The sequence below is a fragment of the Daldinia caldariorum genome (genome assembly GCF_022478825.1).
Source record: "Daldinia caldariorum strain CBS 122874 unplaced genomic scaffold F4812scaffold_32, whole genome shotgun sequence".
In the NCBI taxonomy this organism is placed as follows: domain Eukaryota; kingdom Fungi; phylum Ascomycota; class Sordariomycetes; order Xylariales; family Hypoxylaceae; genus Daldinia; species Daldinia caldariorum.
In genome coordinates this window covers 103,360-118,482 of record NW_025953068.1, presented here as the reverse complement: position 1 = coordinate 118,482, position 15,123 = coordinate 103,360, and the positions used below count along the sequence as shown (strand labels likewise).

General features: G+C 46.8%; 5 protein-coding genes and 1 non-coding gene across 6 annotated transcripts; 3 read left to right on the top strand and 3 right to left on the bottom strand.

Moving 5' to 3' along the window:
* Positions 1–966: 966 nt before the first annotated feature.
* On the bottom strand, positions 967–2,912 carry F4812DRAFT_290206 (DNA polymerase subunit Cdc27). The gene is made up of 4 exons (XM_047931134.1): positions 2,690–2,912; positions 2,567–2,622; positions 2,287–2,507; positions 967–2,234 (listed from the first exon to the last, which is right to left on the bottom strand). Exons 1-4 carry the CDS (start codon positions 2,741–2,743, stop codon positions 1,255–1,257), a joined length of 1,311 nt encoding a protein of 436 aa, XP_047785345.1. The 5' UTR covers positions 2,744–2,912; the 3' UTR covers positions 967–1,254.
* Positions 2,913–3,044: 132 nt separating this feature from the next.
* Positions 3,045–4,717, top strand: F4812DRAFT_290164 (DNA repair protein rad18). Its single transcript, XM_047931132.1, has one exon. It carries the CDS (start codon positions 3,311–3,313, stop codon positions 4,661–4,663), a length of 1,353 nt encoding a protein of 450 aa, XP_047785344.1. The 5' UTR covers positions 3,045–3,310; the 3' UTR covers positions 4,664–4,717.
* Positions 4,718–6,387, bottom strand: F4812DRAFT_290169 (Snf7-domain-containing protein). Its single transcript, XM_047931133.1, has 2 exons — positions 6,178–6,387; positions 4,718–6,101 (listed from the first exon to the last, which is right to left on the bottom strand). The coding sequence occupies exons 1-2, from the start codon at positions 6,225–6,227 to the stop codon at positions 4,772–4,774; spliced, it is 1,380 nt and encodes a 459-aa protein (XP_047785343.1). The 5' UTR covers positions 6,228–6,387; the 3' UTR covers positions 4,718–4,771.
* Positions 6,388–8,288: 1,901 nt separating this feature from the next.
* On the top strand, positions 8,289–9,242 carry F4812DRAFT_453831 (putative short-chain oxidoreductase; the record flags this gene model as incomplete). The annotated part of the gene is made up of 2 exons (XM_047936539.1): positions 8,289–8,784; positions 8,848–9,242. The coding sequence occupies 2 exons, from the start codon at positions 8,289–8,291 to the stop codon at positions 9,240–9,242; spliced, it is 891 nt and encodes a 296-aa protein (XP_047785342.1).
* A 429-nt stretch (positions 9,243–9,671) lies between these two features.
* Positions 9,672–9,783, top strand: F4812DRAFT_t155. The gene has a single exon. It is a non-coding gene; the product is annotated as a tRNA-Met (tRNA).
* A 1,483-nt stretch (positions 9,784–11,266) lies between these two features.
* Positions 11,267–13,608, bottom strand: F4812DRAFT_453830 (uncharacterized protein; the record flags this gene model as incomplete). The annotated part of the gene is made up of 3 exons (XM_047936538.1): positions 11,267–11,897; positions 11,983–13,333; positions 13,395–13,608. The coding sequence occupies 3 exons, from the start codon at positions 13,606–13,608 to the stop codon at positions 11,267–11,269; spliced, it is 2,196 nt and encodes a 731-aa protein (XP_047785341.1).
* Between the last annotated feature and the right edge of the window lie 1,515 nt (positions 13,609–15,123).

Here is a 15,123-nt window from a genome sequence, read left to right as displayed (position 1 = left end):
GGGATCAACTCCAATCTTCCTAGGTTAAAAAAACATTTCCCCCTGCTACGAAAATGCTCCGCGAACGCCTCTTTCTCGCTTGGCCCTAAAAATGCAAATCCTTGCAACCCGTTATTCCTCGTCCGAGTTCCGAACCCTATCGCCGTACCGCCGTCGGCCTCCACAGTTTTCCCGCTATCCATCTTTTCTTTCCGCTTGAGTAAATTGCCGAGTTATTTTCATATTTTTCGGTTCTAACAATCAACCCGGCTCGTATTCATTACCATGGTATCTCTTACATATGAAACGCCTGAAACTAAATGAGCCATTTGCAAATCGTCCTTCTCCTTAGCCTCGTCTTAGTGTACTATACACAATACATACATAATACACAAATAGCTACGACGATCATTGTCTAGTCTCGAAAAACAACCAAAATATGAAAGAAAAAAGGTACCTATTAGCTCGTTCACTACTAACCATCATCCACGCCTATGCGTAAGCAATTTGCATGACTCACATGCAGGACTCTGCTGCATTGCAACTGAGACGTGATTGCTTAACTCTCGGTAATGTTCCCGTTCGATCGCTCATGTAGACCAACTCATCTGTCTCAAATCGTCGATCGTACGTACCTAACTCAACATATACATTAATTAAGCATGAGCAATCGCGGTGGACGCCGCCAGATGCCAAAAATTTAAGGGTCTTCATATCTTTCAATATGTCAGTTAGATTTATGCTTCAGTCCGTAGCTTTGTTCAGGTATGCTTTGCTGTTGTCATCAATCCAAATATCAATTGAGTTCTATAAGAGGCAAGAAAAGACCAACACTTGCCCTGAGTTATACTAATCTAGCTGGCGACAGAAAGATACATGTAGTTGAATAGAAAAGTAGGTATTAGCAGAAAGAAAAGGGTTACCACGCTGTGGATCTCTTAAGTGTAACCATAGCACCTAATAAAGTACCTCCTACTTATGTTCGGTATCATTTTCTAGTCGGAGTATATGCATCGAGGCTACGCATTGAGTCACTATAATGTACCGTAAGGTGAATAGCGGCCTTGAGTACCTTGAGAACTTAAGAGGAATCGCATCTCATAATATAGTGATATGCCAATAAAATATGATGATAGAATTATTGCTTTATTACGGATAGGTATTTTAGGACAATTAGACCGTCCTAGTGATAGGAGGGCTTTGTATATGTATTTTTTCTTAATATTTCCGATGACCAGCTCTCGCACACAAGCCTCTAAATACGCAGTGTTACCCTTATTTCTTCGAGAAGAAGGACATGATGTTGCCTTGGCCCTTACCAGCCGCCTTCTTGGGCTTCGCAGCAGGTTCCGATTTGACCGGCTGAGGCTTCTGTTTAGGTGGCGGCGGAGCCTCGTCCTCGGAGAACGACTCCCAGCCCTGCTCCTGTATCGTCACCAAGTATCCCTTGTCATCCATGACCTGCTTCTTGCGTGTAACCCGTCGTCTGCCCCTCCTTCGGCCATTACCTGTGCTCGATACTACCTCCGCGGGCTCTTCTGCCTTGGGTTCCAGTTCAGGTGGGGGCGCCTCCTCTTCTTCCTCCATGGGCTCCTCAACAGGACTCTCCGCTTTCTCCTCTTCCTCCTCCTCACTCTCTTCCATCATGCGACGGAGTTCGGCTTGACGGTTCTTCCTTGATTGCCTGGCACTTTCTGACTCTTGCTTGACTTCAGGCATTGGCACGACGTCGTCCTCTCCATCATCAGATAAGGCCATCTTTTGATCCTCCTCAGCGGCACCGGCAGCAGCCTTGGCGGCGGGTTTTTTAGGCTTAGCAGCAGCCTTAGCAAACATCTGCCCAATACCAGACGAGCCCTGTCGCTTCATTGAAGCAGCGGAATTGGGCTTTTTAGTAGTAGTAGTAGCAGTAGGAGTAGCTGATGTTGAACCCTTAACGTTGGCTTGAGGTGCTATCTTGGATTCCTCCTTAACTTCAGCAGATTTTGCCTCCTCCTTGCTTTCGGCTTTTAGTGAAGCTCTAGGGGTGGATGCGCTGGTAACAGGCTTCAGTGCCGGCCCGCGGCGTTCCCTCTTACGCACATTGGGATTGGTAATGGAACCAAAAGCTTTGCTCGAAGCTGGAACATCGCCTTTTGTAGACAACTCTAACACCTGACGAGCCGTGTCGGCTAAGAGCTGAAGATCTTTAAGGGGGTGAGGTGCCAAGCTGTAGATATGTATCGATGTCACTTCATCATACTCTGCTAGTAGATCTGCATCTAGTTAGCTAGAAATAACAATGAAGCCGAAGCTATAGCTGCTAACCTTGTAGTTGCTCCTCCTTGACTATAGAGAGGGTATAAGTAGGGACTTCATCCGAGAAGGGTTCATGCATCTCTTCCGAAGTTTGCGAATCGGTCATCTTTACATCGCCACCTGATTCTTCTACTTTCACTGTCGCCTTCTTAGTGCCATATACGAGATATGTGGCATGAAGAGATCCCGGGCGTTTGTCATTCTGCGACTTGTGAAACTCATAAAGCATCCTAAAAACCCGTTAGTGTTCTTTAATTCGTCCAACTTGACAAAAAGATATTGAACGTACTCTTTAGCAGTATTGACATGGACGTTTAAAGTTCGGCTCAAGAGCCGATAGGTAACCTTTAAAATAAAACACGCATTAATAAGTTGTCGTGGATTCTATACCTTTAGGTACTTCACGACTCACAAGCTGATCCTCCGTGAGGAGCTTCTGGGCTAGATATTGCATATAGTCTTCCATCTTTATCGGAAATTCGAAACAATAATAATCTCAGTAGACAAGATAGCTTGAATCATAACTGGTCAAAATGTAGTATATTTTGTTATACGTCGATAGTGAGATAATTGATGTAGTTTGATGTAATTCTTGAGGTGAGAAAGGTAGCATGCCACTTTAAACTTTAGCTGGCAGTCGCGTCTGAAAAAGAAAGACGCGTTAAGTGGTAGTGGGGCACTAGTAAGTAGTAACCAGTAACAGGGGTTTTACCTTATGTAATTTTGTAATTTTCAGGTACATAGAGGTAGTAAGCAGCGCGTCGCAACGGACGTCGCGACTATGGGTACATGTAGTTTTGCCAATGATCTCATCGCATATGCCATCCTCGACTTTCCATGTACACTTTCCTTGTCTCAATTCCTCATTTCCCGCTCAAATATACAAAGAACAACCCAAATATAGGACTCTTCGCTTATGAATCCCTAGGTACTTGGGCACTATAGAGAATTGGGATTGCCGACCGGCAACTATATCAAACCTACGATAAATAATAAATACACATCACCTCACAATTTATATCAACCACTGGCGATGAATAACAGCGCCAGTCTCGATTCCTTCGAAGATGTTGCCGACTCAACAGATTGGCTATCGACTCCTCTTTCTGGACTTGCCGCGGTCGAAGCCACGCTTCGTTGTCAAGTCTGCAAAGATTTCTACAAGACACCGATGTTGACATCTTGCAACCACACTTTCTGCTCCATATGCATTCGCCGGGCACTCTCTAACGACGGGAAATGTCCCCTGTGTCGTGTTTCCGAGCAAGAGATGAAACTACGAAGCAATTGGTCTATGGAGGAAGTCGTCGTCGCATTTACGAAAACTCGATCGGACGTCCTACGCTTCGCGAAGACATCGCAGGATACTATAGCCGAGCCAGGGAAGAGGAAATTGGGAGATACAGAGGATGAAGATTCATCAAGTCAGCGAATGGGAAAGAGATTACGGTCTTCTACGAGGCTAAGTAAATCGAGGAGTATGGAGATGACATCCGAGATGGCACGTCTAGAGGCCGATGTACCATACCAAGAACCGACAGATTTCGAACCAGATGACGGCCTAGTAGCATGTCCCATATGCTTGCAGCGCATGAAACCGCTCCAGGTAGACAGGCATCTCGATACTTCATGTCCAGGAGAACCACAACCAGAAAGAACACCTTCGAAGCCGAGCTCGCGATCTACAAGTATACCAAATGCCTTCTCCTCCTCATCTTCGCCTAAAAAGGCACCAGCAAGAACATTCGAGCGTTTACCAGCAATAAACTATTCAATGCTTAAAGAGCCGCAACTACGGAAGAAACTGCAAGAGCAAGGTATATCAGCAGCAGGAAGTCGACAAATGCTAGAGAAGAGACACAAGGAGTGGACGACGATATGGAACGCAAACTGCGACTCGCAATACCCGCGGCGCAAAGGGGAATTGCTACACGATCTCGACGTATGGGAGCGCACGGTGGGTAGTCGAGCACCAACGAATTCACGAACAATTAGTTTAGGAGCGCAAATCAGGGACAAGGATTTTGACGGCGCGGCCTGGGCCGCTAAGCACGACAGCTCGTTTAAGGACCTGATAGCTAATGCGCGGCGTAACAAAGTATTGATGGGGCGCAAGAGCAGCCAAGATGAAAAGAGGGTGGACGGGACATCTAACACCAGCAACGATAAGGGGTATGAACCAACTCCGCAGCCTGATTCGGAGATGATAGCATCGTTGAATCATTCGGAAAAACCACAAGAGCAAGTCGACTCTGTCACACAAGCGACGGGAATAATTGATTTAACGGGCGAAATTGCCTCGTCAAACGCCTCTGTTGCAGAGCTTTCAGACAGGGAGGATGGAGGAGTAGATCTTGATGCGTCATCCAGAACGACGATGATATAATTGCTAATATATTATTACCTTGTTTGTCCAAGGGAGGATCTATCGAATGGTTGCTTAGCAAGTAAATATGTATTACACGGCTGCTTCACCAGCCTTGTTATTATTGGTTTATATCTTCATATCTCCCAGCTCGTTAGCCGTAGCTGTCATAGGCGTAAGGGGCCTCGAAGCCTTCTCTCCTTCTTGCCCCGGTACAGGTAACGGGCCCAGCTTCTCCAGCTCCGCAAGTTTGCGTCTCGTCTCCTCGGCCTCTTTCTCTTCCTGTGCCTCGCGCTTGATTCTCTCGGCTTCCTCGTCCTTCTTCCGCTCTTCCGCTAGCATAGCTTCGAGTTCGTCGTCAACTTCTGCTTCGTCGACGGTGGCTGCGGGTCCTGCTTCGGAAATAATGTTTCCTATCTCGTCCACCTCACCCATCTGCTCTCGTAAATTCTCGAGCACCTCGTCGACCTTGTCGGCACCACCGACTTGCGCGTTCAGGTTGCGTAGAGCTACCGTGCTTGACTGCATAACCTTTACCAGCTGCACATTGTCAGCTGCTTGCTCGATCTTAGCCGCCACATCTTCCAGTTGGCTGAGTGTGTTGTGCCGTCGTGATAGATTCATCTCGGCCAATTTCTTTGACTTAAGAGCCGCAAGCGCGGCGATCTTATTTTTCCTCCTCACAGCATCCTGGGCGGCGAGATTTAAGTCGTCGATACGCTTGCTTAGCACTTCGGTCTGCCGCGTCAAGTCCTCCATAAGCTCTTTGAGAGATGCGATCGCCGAGTCCTCGTGGGTGATTTCTACACCTTCACCACTGCTCCGGATCTTAACCGTGTTCCCATCCGTAGCTAGCACGTGCTTATCTCTCGAGAGGAACTTCACGAGCACTTCCATATCTATGTCCGACAATCGCTGTTTGTCCTCGAGCAAGCCCTCGGCAAACGTTCTCTGGAAATGTGTTTTTGAAAAGGTCCGCTCGAAAGGTGACGTGCGGTCCTCGGTCGCTTCGCCGAAGGCTTTGGATACGACTTCTAGGTTGTGTAGTATCACGAATTGGCCCTTGGGTAAATTATCGCCTGGCCCGCCTATACCGACCTGGCGGAGTCCCCATGACACGACGGACCATGGAATACTACTCCACGATCGGTAATATATGCTCTCCTTCGCCTTGAGGAACTGCTGCAGCGGCATCATCTCCCCATTGTCCAAGGCCTCCTGCAGCACGGTACCCAGAGCGAGCGGTCGTCCGAATTGCTTGGTTTCGAGAGAGCGCAGGAGAGAATCGCCTTCGAGGTCGAGGGTTAAGTGGTTATTCGTCCCGGATTTGGAGGGTACGTAGCCAGCTAGAACGGCGGAGGAGAGCCCGCGCTTCCATGCTGAGACGTTAGCAGCGAAGCCGTCCGGGTTGAGCGTTCGTTGAGAGCGGAAGTCGGAGTAGAGTGCAGGAAGACGGGCTCTAGAATCTGAAGTTAGGATAATTTACTCGAAGCATCTTCCGTATTAGGGTAGATATGAATAAGATATGGATTTACCTCCGGAAATTCTCGTCGTTCTGCACAAGATAATTTAGAACTTCGCTCATGATGATGATAACGAGGATAGATTCATTAGTTAAACATTAAAAAAGGAAGAAATAAAAGATAAAAAAGCGCCGGGACAGGCAAACGAGATCTTGCGTATAGATGCACCTTGGATGAAAAAAATGTCGGTGAATGTGTATTGTACATGCAGAAGCCTACGGCCCTGCAGGGGGTTCTGACGGTCAACGACGAGGAGCTTTGTCTCTGGATTATGGGATTTGAATGGATAATGGATGAATTGAAGAGCTGAGGCGCACCGTGTTTATCGTATCTTAGGAGGTAGGTAGCTAAAACCTTATCAGCGCGACGTCACTACACAGTATTACTCTAGCGCTAAGCTGATAAGCCTTGTGGGTACTCCTTTAAAGCCGCTAAGCCGTCTATAACCTAGGTACATCAATCGTATTATACAATACATCTTAAAGCCAATTAAGTAGTTCTGATCCTCCTCTCCGTAACAAAAGCGTTGACATATCAATATTCGCATATAAAACCAGAAGGAAGATATATTTTCGTTATTTATAACAGGTAGGTACCAACTACCTAACCTAACCTAACCTAGGTCCTTGGCCGGTTAGGTATTCTTCTTCGTTTACGCCTTACTCGAATTAAGCAGCAGATCTCCGTGAAAATCATACCATACCCAGATCTTTACGAGACGGACAGATTTGAGGGATTTGTAATTCTTGAAGATATCGTGATGTGCCCTGTAATGACTACCTTAGGTACCTAGGTACCCTTTATGCCCGAGCAGTTGCATATTCCTCCATAACAAGGGTTTTGGACCGATTACCTATAAGGGCTTACTTCCTTGTTTTTGTGACGGGGATGAGATATGCCGGTCGATCCCCTTCTAAAAATCTCGGCTTTCTAAGCACGACGAGTAGGATTCATGCCGGCACGTATCACAAACATAAAGCCGCATATACTGCTACGCCCAAAGAATCTATACTAGTTACTAGTTGCGGTTCAAAGTTCGAGACGAATCGAGTCAAGGCCTACCCTCACTAGGTAGTAGACCCGCGACGCAGGTAAGCTAGACCCCAGTCTTGAATCCGTTGATCTGACCCAGATTCCTGCTCGAATTACCGTTGATTTAAAGTTTTAACTGCTAACACCGTATATAGTTCCTATCCCGCCTATCCCGTTAAATCCATCCTTCCCGTTCCGGCTTGCTGCCGGGCCTATTAGATATCACTGCATATAACTGCGTATCACTGCGTATCACGCGAGTCCATGCTAGATTCAGTACCAATAGGCCAAGCTGACACCAGCACTTGCACGTCTCGGTGTAGGTATTCTTACATCAGGGGTGGGATATTATACCTATCTGGATTCTGGGTTGGACTCCTTTGAATATTCTCACTGGTTGCAGTAGTAAGCTGGACTTATGTAAATGCTTGGTATGAAGGTCATGACCGTTTAATATATCCTATCAAATTGTGTATTAGAATAGCCTCCAAGTTTCAGATTCTTCTTTAACGAAAATGCGGTTCCTTCTGGGGTTTATTTTAGGTATGCATAAGCTTACATGACCACTTACGTATATTCCCACACCAAGGCCCCAACGCGGAATTTGGGGTGATTGGTATCGCTTTGGTATATTGTAGGTACCTACCGAGGTAGGTAGCTAGCTGTACGGATACTGTTGGGGGTCAGGGTAGATTAGTATCTAGCTAAGCTATCTCGCCTAGAATCATCTGGTAGCTTTTCTAACCAATTAGGCATTGTTATACTAAGAAACGAAAATAAGTTAGGTACCTTTGGCGACAGGTATGGAGAATATGTTAGAAACCAGTATGTTGTAACCCGGGAGGTGTGCCGGTGTACCGGCCACTTAAATTATTCCCCGTGATAATAGAGAATCTCTGTCATCACCAGGTTTACATATTGCTATAGCACGGGTTAAGAAAGCTTGGCTGTTACTTCAGATCTATAAAGTAACCATAAATCCTCCCTTTCCAGTTCACACATGTAACACCATCTCTGGATACACGAACACCCGCTCTACATATAAACTATTAAGTTTTACCTCGTTTATTAATATCGGCAGGTAAACAAACATGGCCTTCAAGTTCATCAAGCCTAAGGAGAAGCTGACCTGGCTCATCACCGGATGTTCCTCCGGGTTCGGGCTATCGCTCACACGTATAGCCTTAGACAACGGCCATACTGTTATTGCTACTTCGAGGAACCCCTCACGCACGCCTGAGCTCGTGGCTGAAGTCGAGAGTAAAGGAGGAAGATGGTTGAAGTTGGACGTTAACGATCACAACAGCCCGGAAGTCATAGAAGAGCTTGAGCGATCAGGTCTAGAGGTTGATGTTCTGGTGAATAACGCTGGCTATTCGATACTGGTTCCTGTCGAACTCGCAACTGAAGATGAGATTCGTGGCCAGATGGAGACCATGTACTTCGGTCCTCTACGTCTGATCAGAGCCGTAGTCCCGCATATGCGCAAGAGGCGGTTTGGCGCCATTGTGAACATTAGCAGTGGCGCTTCACTAGAGGGCAGAGAAACGATGGGCCCCTATGCTGGAGCTAAAGCTGGTCTCGATGGTATGCCGTCTACTAATTACTAACTTTTCTTAGCCTTGTGAATAGGTACTAAATTGGCGATAGGTATAACTAAAGTCCTGGCGCAGGAGGTCGCTCCGTATAACATTCGAACATTAACAGTTGTCCCTGGAGCATTCAACACCAACATAGCCAATGCTACCATGCCAGGCAAGAAGCCGATGCCGGATGACTACAAGGGCTCTGTTTCCGACATGATATTACAAGTTCTCGCTGGTGCGGACATACCCGGTATACAGTTCGCCTTGGGCGATAAGGACAAGGGAATGAAAGCAGTATACGAGGTAGTTGTTGGAGAAGGCATTGGTGCTGGACGAGAATCCGAACCTTTACTCCTTCTGGGCTCTGATATGACAGCCCGGGCCAAGTCTGTACAAAAATACTTGGGACATGCTTTGGAAACGTTCAAAGACGTTACGAACTACGTGGATATTGCTTGATATTGGTCTGTTACCAAAAGGTATCTTAGTTAAATACATATCACAGTAAGCCACCTACTTAGATACCTATACAAGTTTAGTTAAATATATCAATACTACGCCATACTAGATCCTATCATATATGACCGGTGTTATTCTCTCATGGATTCGGTATTGCCTACGAAAAGTCCTCCAAGCGCAAAAGATTCCGCCCGTGATAAGGGGTAGTAATTAGGCATTACATAGCCGGTCAAAATACATTAGGTACAGCATATTTTGAAATACGTAAACTGGAACCTATTTTTAATTTACACTTTGTGAGTGTGTACCAGGTAGGTAGGCTACTATTTACACATAAGTCACTTCACTGCTGTTGGTGGATGCCTGCGTACCTAAGGCAGCATATGATATCAAGAAACTATACGTCTAACATCGAACAATAAAATTGAAGGCCTGGTGGTGTAGTGGTAGCACATTCTCCATCATAACGCGCTTCCGAGCAACGAACTTGGATGAGATGTCGAGGTTGGAAATGGCGTGGGTTCAAATCCCACCCGGGCTATTTTTTTTCTTCCTTCGTCTCTTCAACTTGGTACGCGTTCATACACTCTTATTGTGAAGGTATGCCTCATAATACTAGGTACCTTAGGTAGCTAACCGCCCTATTAGAGGTCCCGTAGTAGATTGTGAGGAATTCCGTTGCCTGGTTAAGTTTGTAAGATACGATGAATTTCAGGGGAGATATTGGGGAAACGCTTATAATTATTATTTGTATAGCCTTCTACATGTGCCCTTAGTTATTCAATCATAATCGTGTTCACCTTCTGACATAAACAGATACAAAACCCGAAGATTCATCGTGAACTCTCTAAGTGCCGGCATTACGAAGTCGACATGTAATATCGTGCATTCCTTACTTCTTATGCCTAATCACCTCTCTCCATACTTGCATATGTTAACATTTGGTTTATCCGACAACCGTTTCGTAATAACAACTATCTCCAGTTTAACAATTGCCTTAGGGTAAGGAGGTCTATATATGGCCGTTAACAAGGTGACCTTTTGGGCTCTCGTCTTAATGCTTAAGATCTCCTAGTATATGACCCCAACTCATTCATGGAACATATTCGTGCATATGCAAAGCGGCTAATTTAACTTCCAGCTTTCTCAGAAAATTAGTTCTTGTCGCCTTTATAACTATAAGGTTCTACGCCTGCTGTTGAGGCCTTTACTTAGTGTAGAGGAACGAGGTAACAAAGTTAATCTTCGCGCTTTCGAGCGCTGGCTTGCGGACCTTCGTTCGGCCAGTTGACATGCATATGCTGGAGTAGAGGTAGTAGTGGTTGGTGCCAAGATTGTCCAGATCACACGTCCCTTGCTACTGGAGTGCCCGTGTCTACTATTAAGCAAGCTAGATTCTTCCCAGGAAGAATAACCCTCCTGACAGCAGTGCCTATTCAAGGATATCGCCCCCCCTGTCCTCCGTAACATCGCGCTCTACTGAACTACTTCCTAGTTATCCAGTATGTAGGCCCGGCCAATGGATTACGGTTGAGCATATTATCGAGATCGTCACCTAGTATAGATAGCTTCTTAACTATTGTATGGACTGTCCCCATTCCGACAGTCTTGAATATTTCTCTGTGCTTCCACAGCAGCGAGAGTATCATTGGAGAATGCATTTCACCCAAACTTTTTTTTCCCATGCCCTGGACCTGTCAACGCACCAAGTGCTCCCAAAGTAACTGTTGCTGATACCAAGCTCCCGACCTGACCCGATTTGCTCACACGGTTTCTGCATACATACCATTGCTCGCTGTAAGGTTCGTACTCCACCGGTGAAGAAGTTGGTATAGCAGAGAGGGGCAAGCGATGAGGACCAAAAGAAAACCGGACTTTGAAGGTATTAATAAATTTCCCAATATGCGAGTCCAATAGCAAATTCCTAGGCTAGCCTTTTTTTTATAACCTTCCATTATATATATACAATTATATCAAAATATACTCTTCTCAAATAGTTTGCGTAAGTATCACAGGAGACCCTGTCAACTGTAAGCATTAGACCGACTGGGTGGTTCGTACCAATTCTGGTAAGGATGGTTTGGGAGACTGAAGTCGGCAAAGCTCAATGGGTTGACATGCATCGGCCGCGGCGCCGCCAGCTGCTGAGATCCAGATTGCGCAACGGTAGGCATCATTTGATGCTGTGACGGTGTAGTATTTGTGGCTAGGTTGGCATGAATGGACTCCATCCGCCGATAGTGCCCTTCCAGGCCCATTGTCATCTTACTACCACCGCCAGCTCGAGGCAAGAATTGCGCTGCGAGTCCGTTCTGCCCCATCTTTTCCCAGCCCCAAGACTTTTTAAGGCCCTGAATGACACCCGCAAGCTTCCAACCGGTCTCGTGGTCGATTTTCTCCAAGATTGATACCACTTCCTGCTGCTCAGCAAGGTCGGTCAGGATTTCTGCGACGATGGCTAGGGACCGAATCGAGACACTGGCAACGCCGCGGTCCTTGGTGTGCGCTACAATACCACAGACTTGATGAGCATGGTGTTGCTGAACCCCGCGCGCTTCCTCGGAGTTTTTGGGAAGGATGGGATTTATCTGCGCAAGCAAACATTGCGCCGTATGATAATAAAGCCTACCAACGATGGCGGCACGTTTGATGAGCCTGGGAATTTGTTAACCGTCTGATTGCAAGTTTGCACTGATCGTAAAAGAGCGCGGCCTGTAGTTTAAAAGCAGGGACAACATACCAGACATTTGGGAATAGCGAATTATCTGTCCCCGTTTGCTGAGAAGGATATAGGTAACCGAATGGGTGCATAGGACGAGGACACGAGTTGTTCCAATCGTCGCACATATTCTTAAGGCGCTGCCACTCAGCGTACCTAGTTTGAAGCCGGACCTGTTCGTCGTGAGGGCTCGGCTCTTGGAATTTGGGAATGCTGGCACGAAAATTGGCGATCTTCGCTACGATATAGAAGATTCGATGTACCCAAACCTCTTCGTTCCCAGTATCCTTCTCCGTGTTGAAATCCATATCGAGTCCCCATTTCTCTGGTTCCCATGCCGTCTGCCAGTTAAAGGCCAAGCACGAGAGAAGCTCCATGCCCACATTCAACCAGAAACACGCTGCGCCTAGGCCCTTACTCTTGGCATTCCATCCGCACTCTCGAATAAGAGCTCGCGCACCTGCTATGTGGCTCATCCTCTTGGTCGGCTTATCACTCATGATTTCGTATACGTTGAGCACTACAGCGGTGGTTGCGCATTCGGCAGTGTCACGCTCGGGATTCTGTAAACTGCGCAGGAGCTGGGTCGTCGCTGTGTCGTAATAGAAGAGCGCCTTGTCGTCGCTATATTGCTGCGTGAGCGTTAGATGCTTCACCCCGCATGCGAGAAGCGCGTTTAGGAGCATCGGGCACTTGAGCGCATGATAGGGGATTTGGCGCGAGAAATGCTTTTCCTTGTCGAGGCTGTCCATCCAGATGCCTACTTCCGAGACGAATACCTGCATAAACCTTAACTCTTCTGGCGAATTGAGATATTCCCGTTCCCCCGACTTTTCGCTTGAAGGTGTCAAAACGCCCACATCAGCATCCGGTTCCACGTTGCTATCCCCCGAGCCTCCCCTAAAAGTCGATGGTGGCCCAACGCCAGTGTATCCTGCCACGGAGGCCGCTGTTGACACATCATCGCTTCGATATCCGTTATGTGACACAGCCCGGTTGTTTTCGATTTTGGCAGAGCCAAAAGGATCTGATGTCGTGTTGTTATACCCGGTTGAGCGCCCGAGTCCCGGAGGTCCCATAAAAGAAGTTTCGCTACTATTCCGCGAATGTGGATGATTCCCAGCGACAAGATCCATATTTGTCTGACTGCGGTCACTATAATAATTATGTGGTGGGGATGCTACAGTCGTGGATCTGCTCTCTAATTTAACTTGAGTTTCTAGGCTTTCAACAGCTCCCGACTGAATCTGAGATCTGGTACTAAAGTTGGATTCTCGCGGCAGGGAGGGAGGGCGGCTATCAAGGCTTGCGTATCTTCCTAGCCCTCCTTTGTATTCCGATGCGATCAGGCGGGATTCGTCTTGGAAGTGAACTACGCCTGGAATCAGCCTTCTACAGGATCTTCAACACTTGCATAATAAAATTGTACATACCTGCCCATTCTTCTGTTGCAGGGATACACGGTGGTTCTTTGCAAGTCATGTCGATGAAGTTGAGCCGCACACCTCGTTTACACTCTCTATTGCTTTTCCGGCAATTTAGGCAGTCTGGCGTACCTTCGTCGCATTTAAGATGCCTTTCTCTACATGTTAAACAACCCGTTCTGACTCTCCTGCTCTTAACGGGGATTACATCCGAGGATGTCATATTGGAGACCCTGCCTGATTTTTCTGGCATATTTTTCGAGGGCGGATCAAGTATGGAGAGCCTTCGGCGTTTCGAAGGAGGGAGATAGAATTGTTCGTTCGAGAAACCGCCACTAACGGTACACGGCGGCGAGAACTGCTCGGCATAGTGATGCATGAATGGCGCAGGAGCGCCGGTTGGGTAGCCCACTGCGAGGGCATTCAACGAAGCGACGTCGTATGCTGCCAGGACTACGGTAGACGAAGCCCTTGATTGCACCAAGACTTTTGAGCGGGAATCAGAACGAGCAAAGAGAATAAGATCGAAACGGGGTTTTCCGGCCTTTAGAAAAGTGAACGCCGGCAAAGCAAGTAGTCGGGTACTATTTTCGCGGCTACCAAGTTGGTTTTTACTCTGCTATTTCCGGTTATGCCGTTGGTGAAAGGCTATCTACTTGGAATGCTGCTGTGCAAATACCTCTGAAGCCTGGAGTCAATGGTGGGGGAAGTAGAGATGTTCGCCTGGACCAGGTAAGAGGGCTCGGTATGGCGCGCTGCATGCAAGTAGCCGTCTATCTCATGAACGAGCTCAGGTACAGGATCTTAAGAGATGCGCCAGGTGTCTCGGATTCTGATCGAGACAACACCAGCTGATTGGAAGCTTCCGGCCAGGCGAAATCTGTGTACCGTTACAGAATGGTGCGTGGTGCCGATTTATGATTGGGGCCAGGATCTCGGATCTTTGCCCTTACTGTTGTTATCTATTCTTCTTTTCTACCGAAAGGTCAAGAGTTAGGTTGAATCACTATTCAAAGTAAGGTAAGGCAAAGTTAGAGAAGGCTAGGATAGAAACCATCCTATATAGATGGAGTGAAAAAAAAAAAAAAATCGATTGCAGGACGATGGACTGTCACTTGAAACAAATAGGTTAGGTACTTAAGGTAAGAGACCTAGGTAAACTAATACGAATATGCTGCTGCTTCTTCTCTAGGTACTTGCACGTAACAATGTGACAGATCTAGGAGGGGGAAAGATGCAATGACAGAGAAGAACAGGAACACAGCCTCTCTGTTGAAGATGGCTCGAGTGTTGTATAACCTAGGAGGTAGATAAGTACTTCAGTTTTGAAATAAAAATTTAGAGCCTAGCTCTCCATGAGATATTCTTAGCGTGCCACAGGATGAAAGAAGAGTCAACCCAATTTTGACAATGGCTTCATCTAAGAGCGTGGTCATCTACATACCTGTATTCAAATTCCGAGCCGGTCTACAATTCATCGCCTGTTAATAAGCGTCGCTGAGATCTCTGCTATATTTTCTGGAAATCAACATGGACTTGGAATCCGGTCCCGTGCAAAAAAGGCTTCGGGACGGATCGGTGGTTAACCACTAATTCAACATATCACAGGGGTAGCTCTGGGTGTGAGACTCTATTGCCAAACAACCCCTGGTCGTAAATTCTTACCTTTCACATTATTAGTGGCAGCTATAGCTAAGACGTAGATCGGCCTAGGGGTTTAGTTAACCAACCATATCAT

Excerpts from the sequence above, each read along its gene's own strand:
- F4812DRAFT_290206 (XM_047931134.1), bottom strand. The coding sequence starts at position 2,743 with ATGGAAGACTATATGCAATATCTAGCCCAGAAGCTCCTCACGGAGGAT. Across the intron at positions 2,623-2,689 it reads TCCTCACGGAGGATCAGCTT|GTTACCTATCGGCTCTTGAG; the intron begins GTGAGTCGTGAA and ends TTTATTTTAAAG. Across the intron at positions 2,235-2,286 it reads CAAGGAGGAGCAACTACAAG|ATCTACTAGCAGAGTATGAT; the intron begins GTTAGCAGCTAT and ends AACTAGATGCAG.
- F4812DRAFT_290164 (XM_047931132.1), top strand. The coding sequence starts at position 3,311 with ATGAATAACAGCGCCAGTCTCGATTCCTTCGAAGATGTTGCCGACTCA.
- F4812DRAFT_290169 (XM_047931133.1), bottom strand. The coding sequence starts at position 6,227 with ATGAGCGAAGTTCTAAATTATCTTGTGCAGAACGACGAGAATTTCCGG. Across the intron at positions 6,102-6,177 it reads AACGACGAGAATTTCCGGAG|AGCCCGTCTTCCTGCACTCT; the intron begins GTAAATCCATAT and ends TTCAGATTCTAG.